At 40.1% G+C, this 14298-nt stretch overlaps 1 protein-coding gene across 2 annotated transcripts in view; it reads right to left on the reverse strand.

Annotated features, from left to right (window-relative positions):
* Window positions 1-13913, reverse strand: part of klhl21 (kelch-like family member 21) — an 18810-nt gene extending 4897 nt beyond the window's left edge. The window contains exons 1-4 of one of the 2 annotated variants that reach the window (XM_005918845.3): window positions 13763-13913; window positions 3468-4552; window positions 1294-1699; window positions 375-447 (exon numbers count right to left, since the gene is read on the reverse strand). In XM_005918845.3, coding sequence (XP_005918907.1) covers window positions 375-447; window positions 1294-1699; window positions 3468-4494 — 1506 coding nt within the window. In that variant the 5' untranslated portion in view covers window positions 4495-4552; window positions 13763-13913. Of the gene's footprint in view, window positions 1-374; window positions 448-1293; window positions 1700-3467; window positions 4553-6001; window positions 8378-13762 lie in introns of those variants that run through there. The other variant, XM_005918846.2, reaches the window with a different exon arrangement.
* Between the last annotated feature and the right edge of the window lie 385 nt (window positions 13914-14298).

The following is a 14298-nucleotide window of genomic DNA, read 5'->3' on the forward strand; positions in this document are numbered from 1 at the left end:
TCTACGTCCATCCCATGGGGAATGGGAGCAGTAACAAAGGTGTTGCGTTTATATTTTTGTTGAGTGTATATTCCTGAGATCACAAATACAAAGCTAAAAAACTAAATGAGCTAGTGGAAGATAAGGCGTTGTACACTCTCTCTAATTATCTAATTTGTTTCTCTGGCAAGCCAGTCAATTTGTGATAAGGTGTGGTTGTCCTAAACTGAAATTGGAGGTGAGAAATGTGGATACGTTTATTTTTATTCATGCATTTATCATCATGTTGTAACTGACTTAGTTTGAGTGACATTTGTGCTCTTCTGCCTAAGGACAGGGATCAGATCACAATGATTGCTATTGGAGCACATAAGCACCTGGTGTGAAATACTAACCTGGGTCATCGGACTAATTTTGTCCCACTTGTTCTTTTGAGGATTATAAACATCAACTTCAGCTGAGTCATCCCTGCAAATAGAAAGAAACTCCAGTCAAAGAGCTGCCAAAGCAACAACACAATCTCAGCTTCAAATCTAACAACCCAGTCAAAACATGTTTATTTCTCTTTCATATGTAAAGACCAACCTCATCAACAGTCAGTGGCAAATTGATGTAATATTTGTTATATTAAATAACAAATGCAGAGCCCAAAGAACTAAATTGATCTTTCAACATGAAAGAACTGGATAGAAAAGATCAACACTAGTGTGTTCATGTGGTCCAGTGTCCCTCATTCTGTGAAAGTCTAAATCGGGTGGCACTGGGGTCGTTTTAGGTCATTGGCCGCAAGCAGCACAATTTGATCTCAAGTGGGCAGGGCAAGTAAAATCATTGCACAAGAGCTCATATAAAAAAAAATCTCCTGAAAACAATGAAAACTCAATGAAAAAAAGGGATTTCAGATTACTTCTCTGCAACTTTGACCCTTTTTAAAAACCATTTATTAGACCCTTCAGGAGTATGCTTAACACCGTTGCTGTTAGCACATGTGGAAGAACGACTCAGATCCTGTACACATAAATCGTAAGGTAAGTATTTAAGATAAAAATGAAAAACGAGCAATTTGAATTAAGTGCATTTAAATATAAATATACATTTACATAACTCAGGTTTTCAAGTAAAAATTACATTTCCCTTGAAGATAAAGTAGACGAATATAAAGAATACAGCTAACAAGTCTCCTCCTAAACAAATTACTTATGCAAATGTACTTAATTACATTCTGTCCCTGGTGTTTACGGTTTTAAAACTATAGTCTAAATGCAAAAAGTAAATTAAAGATGTAAGAAACAACTGGAAAAGATTCTACCTCACCTGACAAAGTAGATGAGGCCATTTAGGGTAACAGTTTTCGGTGTGAAGGACCACGGAGGCAGCTGTCCACAGTTGACCATGGTCCAGCGGTTGGTGTCTGCATCGTAGCTCTGGATGACCATGGTGTCCTCACCGGTCAGAGAGCCGATGGCATACAGGCGTCCGCTGCATGCGGTGGTGGAGCAGTTATCCATCGGATGCAGCATGGCTGGCAGGGCCTCCCAGCAGTCCAGAGCCTGATCGTAACGCTCTGTGCTGTCCGAAGCCACCACATACAGCTGGCCCTTCAGGATGCAGGAGCTGTGATATTCACGAGCCTTCAGCATGGGTGACACTTCTGTCCATTCGTTCACGCTGGACTTGTAGCGCCACACACCGTCATAGAGGCGGGAGCCATCAGAGCCACCTAAAAGACACAGATATGTGTCTTCTTGGTTAGAAATGGTCAGAAATATCATGAAATTGCACATATTTGCCAAATGCATTAATGAAGATTCATTGCATCTGCTGTAGATGAAAGCTGATTATCCTTATGGACCCCACAGAAGTCCATTTTGAGCCAGGGAAAACCCCTGAAGTTAAATTTGATACAACCTAAACAGCCACGGTTAAGAAATCAGTGGTGTGGGATTTTATTTCTAAATTAGTGTACAAGGCAGTAATTTTGAAGGTCTTTATCACCAGCCAAGGAGATAATGTGATTGATCTGGTTGGCCTGAATGTTAGCAGCATTACTCAGAGAGGTCGTTGCAGATATGAATGAAAGATTTTACCAGAGGTCCAACTATTAAGTGAACCTTTGGATATGACCCAGACCTGGTTCTGCATCTATTAATTTTTGGGAGGACTCTTCCAAAAAGACAGAGCCAAATAAACATTTCATAACAGATCTGCACAAATACAAATTAAACTGGAAGACATTTTCATCTGTCAAGAAAAGATCTGTCTCAGCGGACAGTCTCAAAGTGCTCTTGTTTTGTATAGAAGCTTTGCTTTAAGTCTGGAAATCCCCATTTCAAAGTCACCATCTGGAATCACCAGACTGTGAAAATTACAGCATCTTCTAAACAACTCCTCTTAGTATGTTTAATTAAAGAAAGTGTATCAAATGTTAGGAACAGTAAATCCACTTGACAACATTATGCAATCATATACGGCTGTTATTTCTGCCACTGACGCATGAGGTAACACTGCTAACTTTGTAGCCCACCATCAGAATCTTGTAGGAGTAACAAGCCTAAAGTGAAGGTCTATGATGATTTCTCAAGAAGATATCTCACTGTTCAGACATGCTCAGTTACTGGTAATGATGGTGATGATAAAGATAACACCACTGCTGTTCTGTCAGCACACTGTGTCCTGACTCACTTCTCCTTGTTCACACAAAGTCAGTAGCCGTAGAGACTGCAGTTTATTAATAAACAGCAGATGATATTTTTCTCAAATCATGAAAGACCAGGAACAGCAAAATCAAAACAACAACCTCCATAATGCTAGAGCTGAGACTTCTAAATACAAATGGTGATGTCACAATGGTTATGGCTATGGGCAAATAAAATGCTTGCCAGTATCTATCCATTTTATGGTTAAGATGACTCAAATCTGTAAAAACCATGGTAACCAACCTTGGTGTCAAACTGGACTGTGATTTTAAGCAAGATAAACAAGATAAAGATATATATTTATATTTAATGTGAGTTTTTACCAGTTGAGGCTTTAATACAAGGTCAAATCTGGGTTATACTTTAAAGTTTTTGAACATTTTAATGATGCTTTTATCATCTGGACTATTGTAACACAATTTATATTGGCCTTAGCAATGCTTTATTATTTGCTTTTAAAACCTTTAATGTCACTGAGGTTAGTGGACCAGCTCCTCCTGCTAGTCCCCCCAAAACAGAGGCAATCATCCCCAAACCGTGGAATCATTTCCCTGCCCATGTTAGGATGTCCAGCTAGTTGCCTGTTTTTAAAATGCGTCATAAAACAATTTTTTACTCAACAGCTTTTAACTGAGTATGAAAATGGTGTGTTCTAATGTTGTATTGAATGATTTATTGTTTTGTTGTGGTGTTTTTGTACAACATTTTCTCAAACACTGTTGTTTTTAAAAAGTGCTAAATAAAACTGGATTGGACTGGATCAGCATCACAGCCTTACTTTTGATGTCTTACCTGTAACATACATATCATTTCCGAGTGCTGCTATGCTGTAGCCTCCTCCCAGGTGGTCGGGGAATTCAGCCAAGTAGCGCCACTGTCCAGTATGAGGGTTGTAACAGTCCACTGTGACCAGCTCATCACAGTCCTGGTCGCAGCCTCCTACCACCACCAGGATTTCTGCCAATCCCGTGGACGGCCGAGGCCGCATGCGATGACAAGGTCTGTCGTGACGGTCGTATTCACAGGACTGGAAGCTACGCGCTTCATTCACCATACGGAGACAGGTGGGTGAAAGGTAGACAAGTGGGTCGCTCTCCACATGGGCCAACAGGAAGAACCTCCTGACAAAGGGGAGTCGGACTTGCTGGAGGAGCTCGGGCCAATAGTGTAGTCGTCGCTGGAGATCAGCCTTCACCCAACGCACTGCAATTTGATAAACTGTCTCCTCCTTGTCCACACAAAGCTCATCATCCGACACAAACTCAAGGAGGCGTTTCCATGGCAAGCGTTCAAAGTCTGTCCCTTTAGCTAGCTCCATTATGTTTTTGAGGACAAAACGCCGTGCGCTGGCTGCCAGCTCTTTGCAAGCATAGGCCTCTGCAAAGTCCTGGATCTCTAAACAGTTGGAAACATCCAACCGCTGCTCCAGAAAAGCACAACATGCCTCTTTGACTGAGGGGAACTGAAACAGATCGGCCGTCTTCAGAAGCAGGTCCACGTTATCCTGAGTGACGGTGATCCGTCCTGTGTAACAGAAGTCCACCAGCAGACCTAAGAGCTCACCTGACACCTCGTGTAAAACAACCCGGTCCATAACACTCTCCCTGAGTGTCCCTGCAAACATAGCCCGGAAGTAGGTGCTGGCAGCGGCCAACACCGTGCGATGACAGTGGAACTCACGCCCCTCGGCACATAAAGTCACATCGAAAAACTTTCGTTCGGCACGCAGTTCGTGAATTCCTCGAAGCAGGTTGAAGGCGTGGGCCGTGTCGAAAAAAGGCAAGGTGGAAGGCTGTGTCTGCAACACTGGCTTTTCCATTTCTCCTCTTTTAGGGTCTCTCTTTTTCCAATGGTCGATCTCAAAACTCTGTTTTCATCTGAAACAGATCAACACAAGAAATGTAAGTCAAATCTCACTCAAAACACCACAAAGGGCTGCAGTTTTTAGCCCTTTGGTCAAAAACTATATATAAAAAAAACAACAACAGTTTTCTATAAGTTCATTTTTAAGAAAAGACTATCCGTCAACACAGGAAACTTGTTGCACATCACTTGCACATACAAGTTGGTCGCTAACAGACATTCCAGCCTCCAGTTACCAAGGGAATCCTCTAATGTATTTACCACCTTCTCATACATTTATGTCCTGTGCTCTCTTTGATAATAACTTTAATCACTTTAAAGTTGTGAATAATTTAACTTGGGACCCACCTACTGTCAGCTATTATTTCACCCATCACCTCTTGAAGCCACTGACCGTCACTGACTATATAGCCTGTGGCTGCCATGCCACTGTTAGTCGTTTCCTGTGTGGCCCCTTAAGATATTTCGTTTTTAGTCGTGTGTGACCAAGAGAAACAAATTTTCACGAGTGTGGAACTGCAGGTAATGCAGATAATCATTCCATTTCCACAAATTTTCAACTTGTAACACAAATAGTTCTTACACCCAATTTCAGTTACCTAATAATGTTTTGCTCAATTTTCCATTTGTTTGCAAGACTACAAGTTTCCTCTGCTGTTTCTGGAAGTTATTATCATACCAAGACAGGGTTCAGATGTGAAGTTGAAGGCTTGTAAATTTGACTACTAGCTAAAAATGTAAGTCAATGGATGAGAAAGGAACCCACTCAAAACACACACACACACACACACACACACACACACACACACACACACACACAGGAAGGAACGGCACAAATATACAAAATCTGAATCTTTTGCTCCCTCAGACAGGAACATTTTCAGGCTAACTGGTTCAGAATATTTTTGTTGCTCTAAATTACAACACTGACATCAGCTGCTCTGTGTGAAATATACAGTCCCGAGTTAGACAGGAAAGATGTTGAAGTTAGGGTAGAAAAATAAAATACAGCCTAAAGGAAAAACTGTAAGCCCTGTAGTGAAGCTCACAAGTTTTATCCCCTAATCTCCCCTATAGGAAGCATTTTAGGGATGAAATTTCCCCCTAATTTCAAAACCCCCTACGGAGAAGATGAAAAGGATCTTTGAGATGTTTGCACGATGAATATGTACATTAAAAAAAGTTACTAGTCATCTGACTAATCGCTGCAGTATACCAGTGTCAAGCATAGACAAACACTTAGCTGTCTATACTGATAAATTTAGTACTGGCTTTGATATTAAATGACATTCGGTGAAACTTCACCGTTATAGAAAACTGGTAAAAAAATGAGTCATTCCCACAACAAGACAAGCAAATCTCTATAATACACAGTGATCATTACAGAAATAATAGTCATATGTGAGCACACCAATTATAATAATCAATGTAAAGTTTTTAGCTCAAATATATTCTTCTCCTACCTGATGAGCCTCCAGGCAACGTTTCACAAGCAAAGCGACAGAATTCAACGTCTAGAAAGCACGACAGCAAAGCTCAGCATGACTCTGAATACGAACAGCTCCTTAACTGTGTTTAAGACAGAGAGCCTGGCTGAGGTTGGGGTTTATAAATACACCAGCAGTGTCCATTTTCAGAGAAGGGTGGGGGGGGAAACACCTAACATGCAGTGGGCTGACGCTGTGGGGAGAGTGTAACCACCCCCCCTCCACACTGGTATGTCTCTGTGGTCAGTCAGTCTTTGAGAGAAAAGCCAGCTGAGCCTGGGCCTCCTCCAAACCTGGAGCACAGCAGCAGACCAAAACACAGCTTCCTCTCCTAATACCTAAAAAATTTCTTAGCAAAGCAGCAAAGAATCACAGATCTGCTTGGATCACAGGACAAGACCCTCTGCTAGAAACATACTCGTAGTATGCAGGTCAGACAAACGACATAAATTGCGTAGTTTGGATAAAATTCAAAACACTTCCACTGACTTTACATATGGAAACTGCTAAATTAAAATGGTGATGTCATGCTGTCTTCAGTATTACATTTAAAGCAGTACAGCCTTAAAGAGATCCTACCGGACTCTGGAGTTTTTAAAGCAATGTCCGAATTTGGCTTGTAAATTTGTTTGCATTAGTCTGTCCTCAAAAATTCCACTCTTAACTAAAAAAGAAGCTTCAGTGGCATGATCATTACTTCTCCACAACGCAAAGCCCCCAATTTTTTTTTGTGCCATTCAAAAGTACCAATATTTTGGCTATCCCGGATAGCTTGGGCCAGATATTTGTTTGATCCTGACTCAAAAATCTAAAGTGGAAATTGTGAACAGATCTATGCTACCAATTCATTCAGTTAAACGTCATATTGCTCTGTGTTTATTACGTCATATGCCAGCAGCAGTGAAAATGAATTGCTAGATGAAAAACTTAAAGAAAGGGTTCTGGAAATACTACAGTAGTTTTGTTGCTTGACCACCAGGACATCACCCGCTGCCTCAAGCTGACCACTTTCACCATCGCCATCTTAGCTTACACTTTACAGCTACAAGATGAGTCTGACTGAGATAGAAGAACAAGGTAAGGGTTAATATTTTAGGAAAAATATCAACCACTCTCAGATTTCATTTGCTGTTTTTTTTTGCTTATGAACTTTTTTCACATTTACTAAAACAGTGGATTGCTAGCGGGAAAGAAAGCAGCATTTAAATAATGTATTTATGATTTGGACTCGTGATCAAAGGGCAATTTGAAGGCAACATATTGGCCTCTAAATCACTACAGACCAAGGAATTGATTAAGAAAATCATCAGAATGTAAGTCTTAACTGAAAATAATAGCTAGTACCAGGGATAAAATAACAAAAATAAAAATCTCCTAACATGGATGTATTAGATGTTTTTTATACTGTTCGAAGAAACACGAGATAGACTATCCATCAAATTGTGACTCTGGAAAAACAGATTAAACATTAAACAGATTAAATTCTGAAATAAACATATGGTAACAAATTCCTGCATCTCCTCTGCAGCTGCTTCCTGAGAAGTACAGTTTAACCCGTACCAGCATTGAATTTCAGTTATACAGTCCTATTAAATCACCAGGAGAACAAGACCAGATGGTAGGGTGGTTAATAGAAACCTGCATTAAATCTCATGCAAGATTCTTGTCAGTATTTGGAGATAATCATTCCTTCTCTAAACACACAGGTATCTCCTTACAGAGATTTGTTTAAAGGTTGTAATAAAGCCCCTATTCCTCTGGCCAAAGGATTTAGCTCACATTCAACACCAGGGTTCAACAATGCAGAGGTCCAAATAGCTCTGCGAGGGATCAAACTCCTCTCCTGAAGGGCAGGCAGGGCCTCACAACTCAGCCTGCACTGAGAAAACACATGTCCCTAACTTCTGTGTAAGTGATTGTCATTATGTTTGAAGAGATTACGGCATTTTCTTCCAACAAACTGATGGGCTTTCATTTCACTCAGTCGTGAAACCATTTATTACTCCCACTGTCTCTACTACAAAGACTGAAAATATAACATTCAGATCTCCCACTTAAACAACTACAAATACTTTGTTCTGCTAAGTGGAAAGAGGTGAAACTGAAAATGTACACACATATTTACCTGAAATATTTTACCTTACTAAACATACAGTAAGGCACAAATAGATTTAAATAGTACAGTGCAAAAGTCTTTTGCCACCCCTAATTTATTTATATTTTGCTAAGAAAATGGGAAAGATGTGCAGTGAAACCAAAGAGCATCTTTGAGTTACAGCAGACAAAACACTAAAATGCAACCACAAAAATATTTTAAATGAAGTAGAGGGCTCAACAAAATAAAAGATGCTGAAAATAATAATAATTTAAAAAACTAACAAAAAAAGTAAAACTGTAAATAAAATACAATAAAAATCCAGTGAAACAAACTACATTTTTTTTAAATAAAGTGACTGCAAGTTAACTTGAAAAAGTTCAATAAAGCAAACATACCGCCCCCTCCAAAACACAAGGCTTACTAAATGTAGAATGCAGACTATTGAGCAACTTATACTCAGTGTGTTTACCAACAGCCCAAGAATAGCTGACAGAAATGTGTAGTCCGTAGGGAGGCAAACAGCCGAGGTGTGGAAACAATCTTAATGCTATGAGTAAAGAGCACAGAGAGACCAGTCCAACAGCCAGGGTATGATAGCGACACCGCCCTAAAGCCCCCCTGCCCTTGTGAACCAGTCAGGTTTTAGACAGAACCACAGCACTGAAACTGCTCTGACCAAAGTGTTTAATGACATATGTCTGAATACAAACAGTGGAAAATGTCAGTATTAGTTTTACTGGATCTCAGTGCAGCATTTGATACAAATGACCACAACATATTACTCAAACCACTGGAGAACTGGGCAGGTCTTTCAGGAAGTGTACTAAACTGGTTCAAAACATACTTAGAAAACAGGAAATACTTTGTATTTTTTCCAATAGGTAACTTCACATCTGAGCAGACAAGTATCACATGTGGAGTTTCACAAGGTTCCATCTTGGGACCCCCTCTGTTTAACATTTACATGCTCCCACTGGCAACAAAATAAACTATCATAGCTATGTAGGTGACACACAAATATATATCACAATGTCACCAGGAGACCGAGGCCCTGTACAGGCTGTTGGTAAATGCATTGAGGAAATTAATGACTGGTTGTGCCACAATTTTCTCCAGCTAAACAAAAACAAAACTGAAGAAATAGTCTTTGGTGCCAAAGAAAAACGATTACAGGCCTCCAGAGAACTTCAATCTATACACCTAAAAACGACAAACCAGGAGAGAAATTTGGGTGTAGTGATGGATGCAGACCTAAACTTAGAAAAACACATTAAGACAATAACAAAATCAGCTTACTATCACCTCAAGAATATATCAAGGATAAAAGATCTGATGTCTCAACAGGACCTGAAAAAACTAGTCCATGCATTCATCTTTAGTAGGCTTGATTACTGTAACAGCATTCTTACAGGTCTGCCTAAAAAAAAAAAAAAAAAATCAGTCAGACAAGTACAGCTCATTCAAAACCCTGCTGCTCGAGTCCTCACTAAGACCAAAAAAGTGGACCACATCAGTCCAGCTCTGAGGTCTTTACACTGGCTGCCTGTCCGTCAGAAAACAGACTTTAAAGTTCTGATGCTGGTCTATAAAGCTCTGAATGGTTTAGGACCAAAATACATCAGTGACCTCCTGACCCAGTATGAACCTTCCAGATCCCTCAGCTCATCTGGATCCAGTATTTTATCAGTTCCCAGAGTCAGAACCAGACACGGAGAAGCATTTGAATAAAACACCAAATCCACACTTTTAAGCTTAAATTTCAAAACTTACATTTTAACTACTGATTTTATCTCGTTCTTTCGGTCACTACCCAAAATAACGAGATCGCGGATACGAGCTTCCGCTGAAGGGTGGCTGGCCTCTCCCTTAGAGATAGGGTGAGAAGTTCAGCCATCCGGGAGGGGCTCAGTAGAGCCGCTGCTCCTCCACATTGAAAGGAGCCAGCTGAGGTGGTTCGGGCATCTGACAAAGACGCCTCCTGGGCGAGGTGTTCCGGACATGTCCCACCGGGAGGAGGCCCCGGGGCAGACCCAGGACACGCTGGAGAGATTATATCTCTCGTCTGGCCTGGGAACGCCTTGGTGTTGCCCCGGATAAGCTAGAGTAGGTGGCTGAGTAGAGGGAGATCTGGGCTTCTCTGCTTAGGCTGCTGCCCCCGCGACCCGGCCCCGGATAAAGTGGAAGAAGATGGATGGATAAAACTAAACTCATGAACTAAAGTTATAACAACAAATGATAATAATGTTTGTCAAAAGCTATGCTAAAAATGCAGGACGGCTGACATATTTAATAAATGTATCATATCTATTCCTTCAAATGGTTGTTCTCGTATCCAGGAGACATGTATCTTCAGACAAACAATTAGAACAACTGTAAATAGAAACTCTGAGGTTACTTTGACATCTAAATGAACCCAGTACACTGAATCAGAGTTCAAACATCCTGTAATGAGGCACAGAAATCACAGCCATAATAGCAGCTCTGTGAGACTGTACTGCACAGGTCTACTTTGAGCTAAATCATATCAGCTTGCGTGGCTGGTATGAGGTTTAACATGTTCACCATCCTTCATTTGCAAATGAGCAACAAAAACAAACATCTTTTGGAAGGAGATGAATAAATTAGTTTTCCCAGATCTTAAACCCAAATAGCAAAGAAAACTTTTAGGCTTAGTATTGGTGCAACAAGATTAGTACAAGCAATCTTAAGGGGACTACTACATCACCTAAGTAACAATAAAAGCATGCTGGTTGAAAAAGAAGACAGTGGCAATAAAATAAAGAATTAATAATTAACTAAAAGAGCCAGAAAAGCCATTATCACTATCACAAAACTAAGTAATGCAGAGCAAAACGCAGAAGCTGGTTGAAATAGCAGTAAGTCACAATCTTAACCCACAAACACACAGTTGAGATATTGCCAAGAGAATAGCACTCTATCATCAGAACTCTCCTCTGACTGGCAATAAGCACTCCAACCCTAATTGGTGATGGAAATCAGCTGCACAGATGGTGGAGCGTGAAAACAGACACACCCACACAGGTAAAACCTGGGAAGGCCTGCTAGAGCTGCAACACAGACTAAGCAGATTTCTTGGCAATCTATCCAACAAATATCAAGACATTTTATTTGATGCACAGGATCAACTGGTCCATTGTTTGTTCAATATAGTTTCATGAGACAAAGCTCTTATTGGACATTTGCCGTTGTTACTTTAATACGAAAATTCGACATTAATAGTCTTTTAGGATTGATTCATGAATTTTGGCAGCAGCAGAAACAGACAGAAAAATGGGCATCTCTGGACCTTAGCATACACGGGTAGTTACTACTTATTTCATGTTTATATTTATAGAATGCCTTCTTGGAGTGTGCTGACAAGTCAAAAAAGATGTCTTTGTAGCTGCATTTTGCTGAATAGATGAGCAAAAAGATTACATATTGTAGCTCAATCACCAATTCATCTTCTGTTTATCTGGGTCACAGGAGAACCAGTCTAAAGCTACCTTTAAGCTATATTATGTGTTTAGCTGTTTCGTATTTTTCCCATAGCACAATTTCATCATCCGTTTCGTGAAATCAGCCACTCTACTGCAGATACACACATCCATGTTTGTGATTAGTCAGATGCTAATGCAAGCACTGCACCTTTTCATGTGAACATGCAGTTAACCCTGGGGTAACTTAGCGAGTTTATAACCAGCTCCGCGTGACTGCGTATCCCGACAGCCGATGTTGAGGTAAGTGATTCCAGATAACAGAAAGATACCCTGGGTATGGTGAACTCGTTTTGTAGTACAGACAGTACATAATGTAGTACATAACAATATTCAGGTTCATGCAGTTTCAGCCAGAACCTGGCAGGATAACAACCACACAAAGACAGCTTCCCTGTCTCTGCTGCTGCTGCTCCAGGCTGTTGAGGCAAAGGCAAACATCAGAGTGGAGTGACATGAAAGTCTTGGGTTGTCCACAGCTGAGGCTGTGTTGGCCTTAAAAAGGCAAACACCACTACTCCTCTACAGAGGAGGGCCAGCATGAAGCTACTAGAAGGATTAACATTTGGATGCAGGATATTATGAGACTTAATGGATTCTTGTATGTTGCTGCAGCAGAAACTGATCTAAACAGAGTGGTTTCACTCTTGAAATTACACAATTACAAGACAACATGTTTTAACCAACAAAAAGCATCTAATTACCTTTGCTTTTCAGTGACATAGGTCATTAAATATGCCAGAGATATGTTTTTGGTTTGCTTATTTGTTTTATTCCCCAGATGAAAAAACTCACTCATCCTCACATTTATACATACAGCCAATTTATAATTACCAAATTAATCAAACCTGTATTTGGACTCCTTACAAAATCCACAGAGACAGAATCACTAGCTGACCAGCAAAACATTTCACGACCCTGAACTTCTTCATGTCAGGTGACATAGCTAACCACTACACTTCCCACAAAACAGTTAATAACCATTTCAAATATAATAGTCAAATTTCATGATGAGATCATTAGAAGTCCCTCTAGAAATTATGTCCATGAAGAATGGATTGGTGCAACTTCAGCAGTGACCCTGATGTTATACGAAGAACGCGTTTAGTTTACAACTAAAGTTATGATCGCTGATTGTTGTGGCTGTGTTGTGTTCACCATTTGGGCATAACATGAGACATGACTCCTGGATTAAAGGACATCTTATTTTATTGGGCATGTTCCACATTATCTGTGCATGCAAAATTTATTATCAGCTTATAAAATACGACGCAACTTTAAAGATTAGAGTTACCAGCAACTATATTTTAAATGTACAGTTATACCAGTCCTTTTATGTCTCTATTTTTCCACTAATGTGCCCTGCAAGTGGCACTTTCAGTGAAAGAATCCATCTGTTGCCAAATGAATAATCAAGGCATTATTCATTAACTTGTGCAGGGAACAGTGGGCAGAATGAGTTTAAGTGCCATGCAGAACATTTGTTTCTGCATTATGACTCAGCCTTTACTGGCAGGAATGACTTCTCCAAATAATGTTCTTTCATCTGTTCCCTCGAATTCCTCTAATTCGTGCTCCTGTAATAAAACTTGCACAAACACTTTTATCACTCAGCTCGTGCAGCCATACATGTCCACATTACTGAGCACAGTGAGGCTTTAGTCCTGAAAAGCTTAGCAGGAAAAAAAATGTTCCCTCCTTCCTCTCATAAGCCGTGCTTGGTCCAAGATAATATTCAAATGGTCTAGATAATGTTCAGCCACAGTTCAGATACACTGACAGGTCCAGAATAGGGTCGATAACAACTAAAGCAAACCTATTAACATAATGGGAAAATACACTGATGGAAACTGTTAGCAACTTCTGTGTAGCCAATTACTTTCATGTATTGACTTGTTTATGTTGTTAAAAAGCATTTTCATTAGCATGTGGTGTTTATAACAATACATAAGCTGCATGCAGAACGCTATTTGAATGCGAAAGCTCCCATTTTAAACAGTCAACACCGCCTGCGATCATCAAAGTAAAGTCATATTTATACGAACGACATTTTTCCAACGTTACAGCTAACGTTGGGCTGCCCGCCGCTCGGAACAAGTAACTGTCGTGAAAAGCAGGCTGGCTCAGTTTTAGACAACTTACCGATATGTGTCGTCAACGGGTGGTGGTGATTTTACAGGGTGTAACGCCCGAACATCTTAGAAATAGAGCCGAAATTAAAGTTTGACGCTGCTGATCTATCTGGCCTCCTCTGCGCCATGACAGCCTGTACCGTAATGAATGCTGCCTTCAAGTGCTGTCGTAAAAAAGGGCTTCGAACGCAACACCAGGGAAATCTTCCACACGAGACGAGACGCTATAATAAAAAAAATAAATAAAATAAATGTTTATTGTTTTTACTGAATTGTACATATATGGATTCTTAACAAATAAACATTATTTTCTGGGGCATGTACAAATAAAATTCTCATCACAAAATCTGAAGAATAGAATAGCCCTTTATTGTCATAGTACATCAAAACGAAATTAGGGTTGCTCCACACCAACTGTGCAGGAATAAAATATAAATAGTAAGACAGCAGGAATAAATAACAAACAGGAGAAATTTATATAATCAAGAGGAATATATACAAAACAAGAGAAAGGCAATGATAATAGAAGAGGCACACAATGGTGAA

The sequence above is a fragment of the Haplochromis burtoni genome, unplaced genomic scaffold, assembly GCF_018398535.1.
Source record: "Haplochromis burtoni strain Fernald_Lab_line unplaced genomic scaffold, NCSU_Asbu1 Contig_31, whole genome shotgun sequence".
Classification (NCBI taxonomy): domain Eukaryota; kingdom Metazoa; phylum Chordata; class Actinopteri; order Cichliformes; family Cichlidae; genus Haplochromis; species Haplochromis burtoni.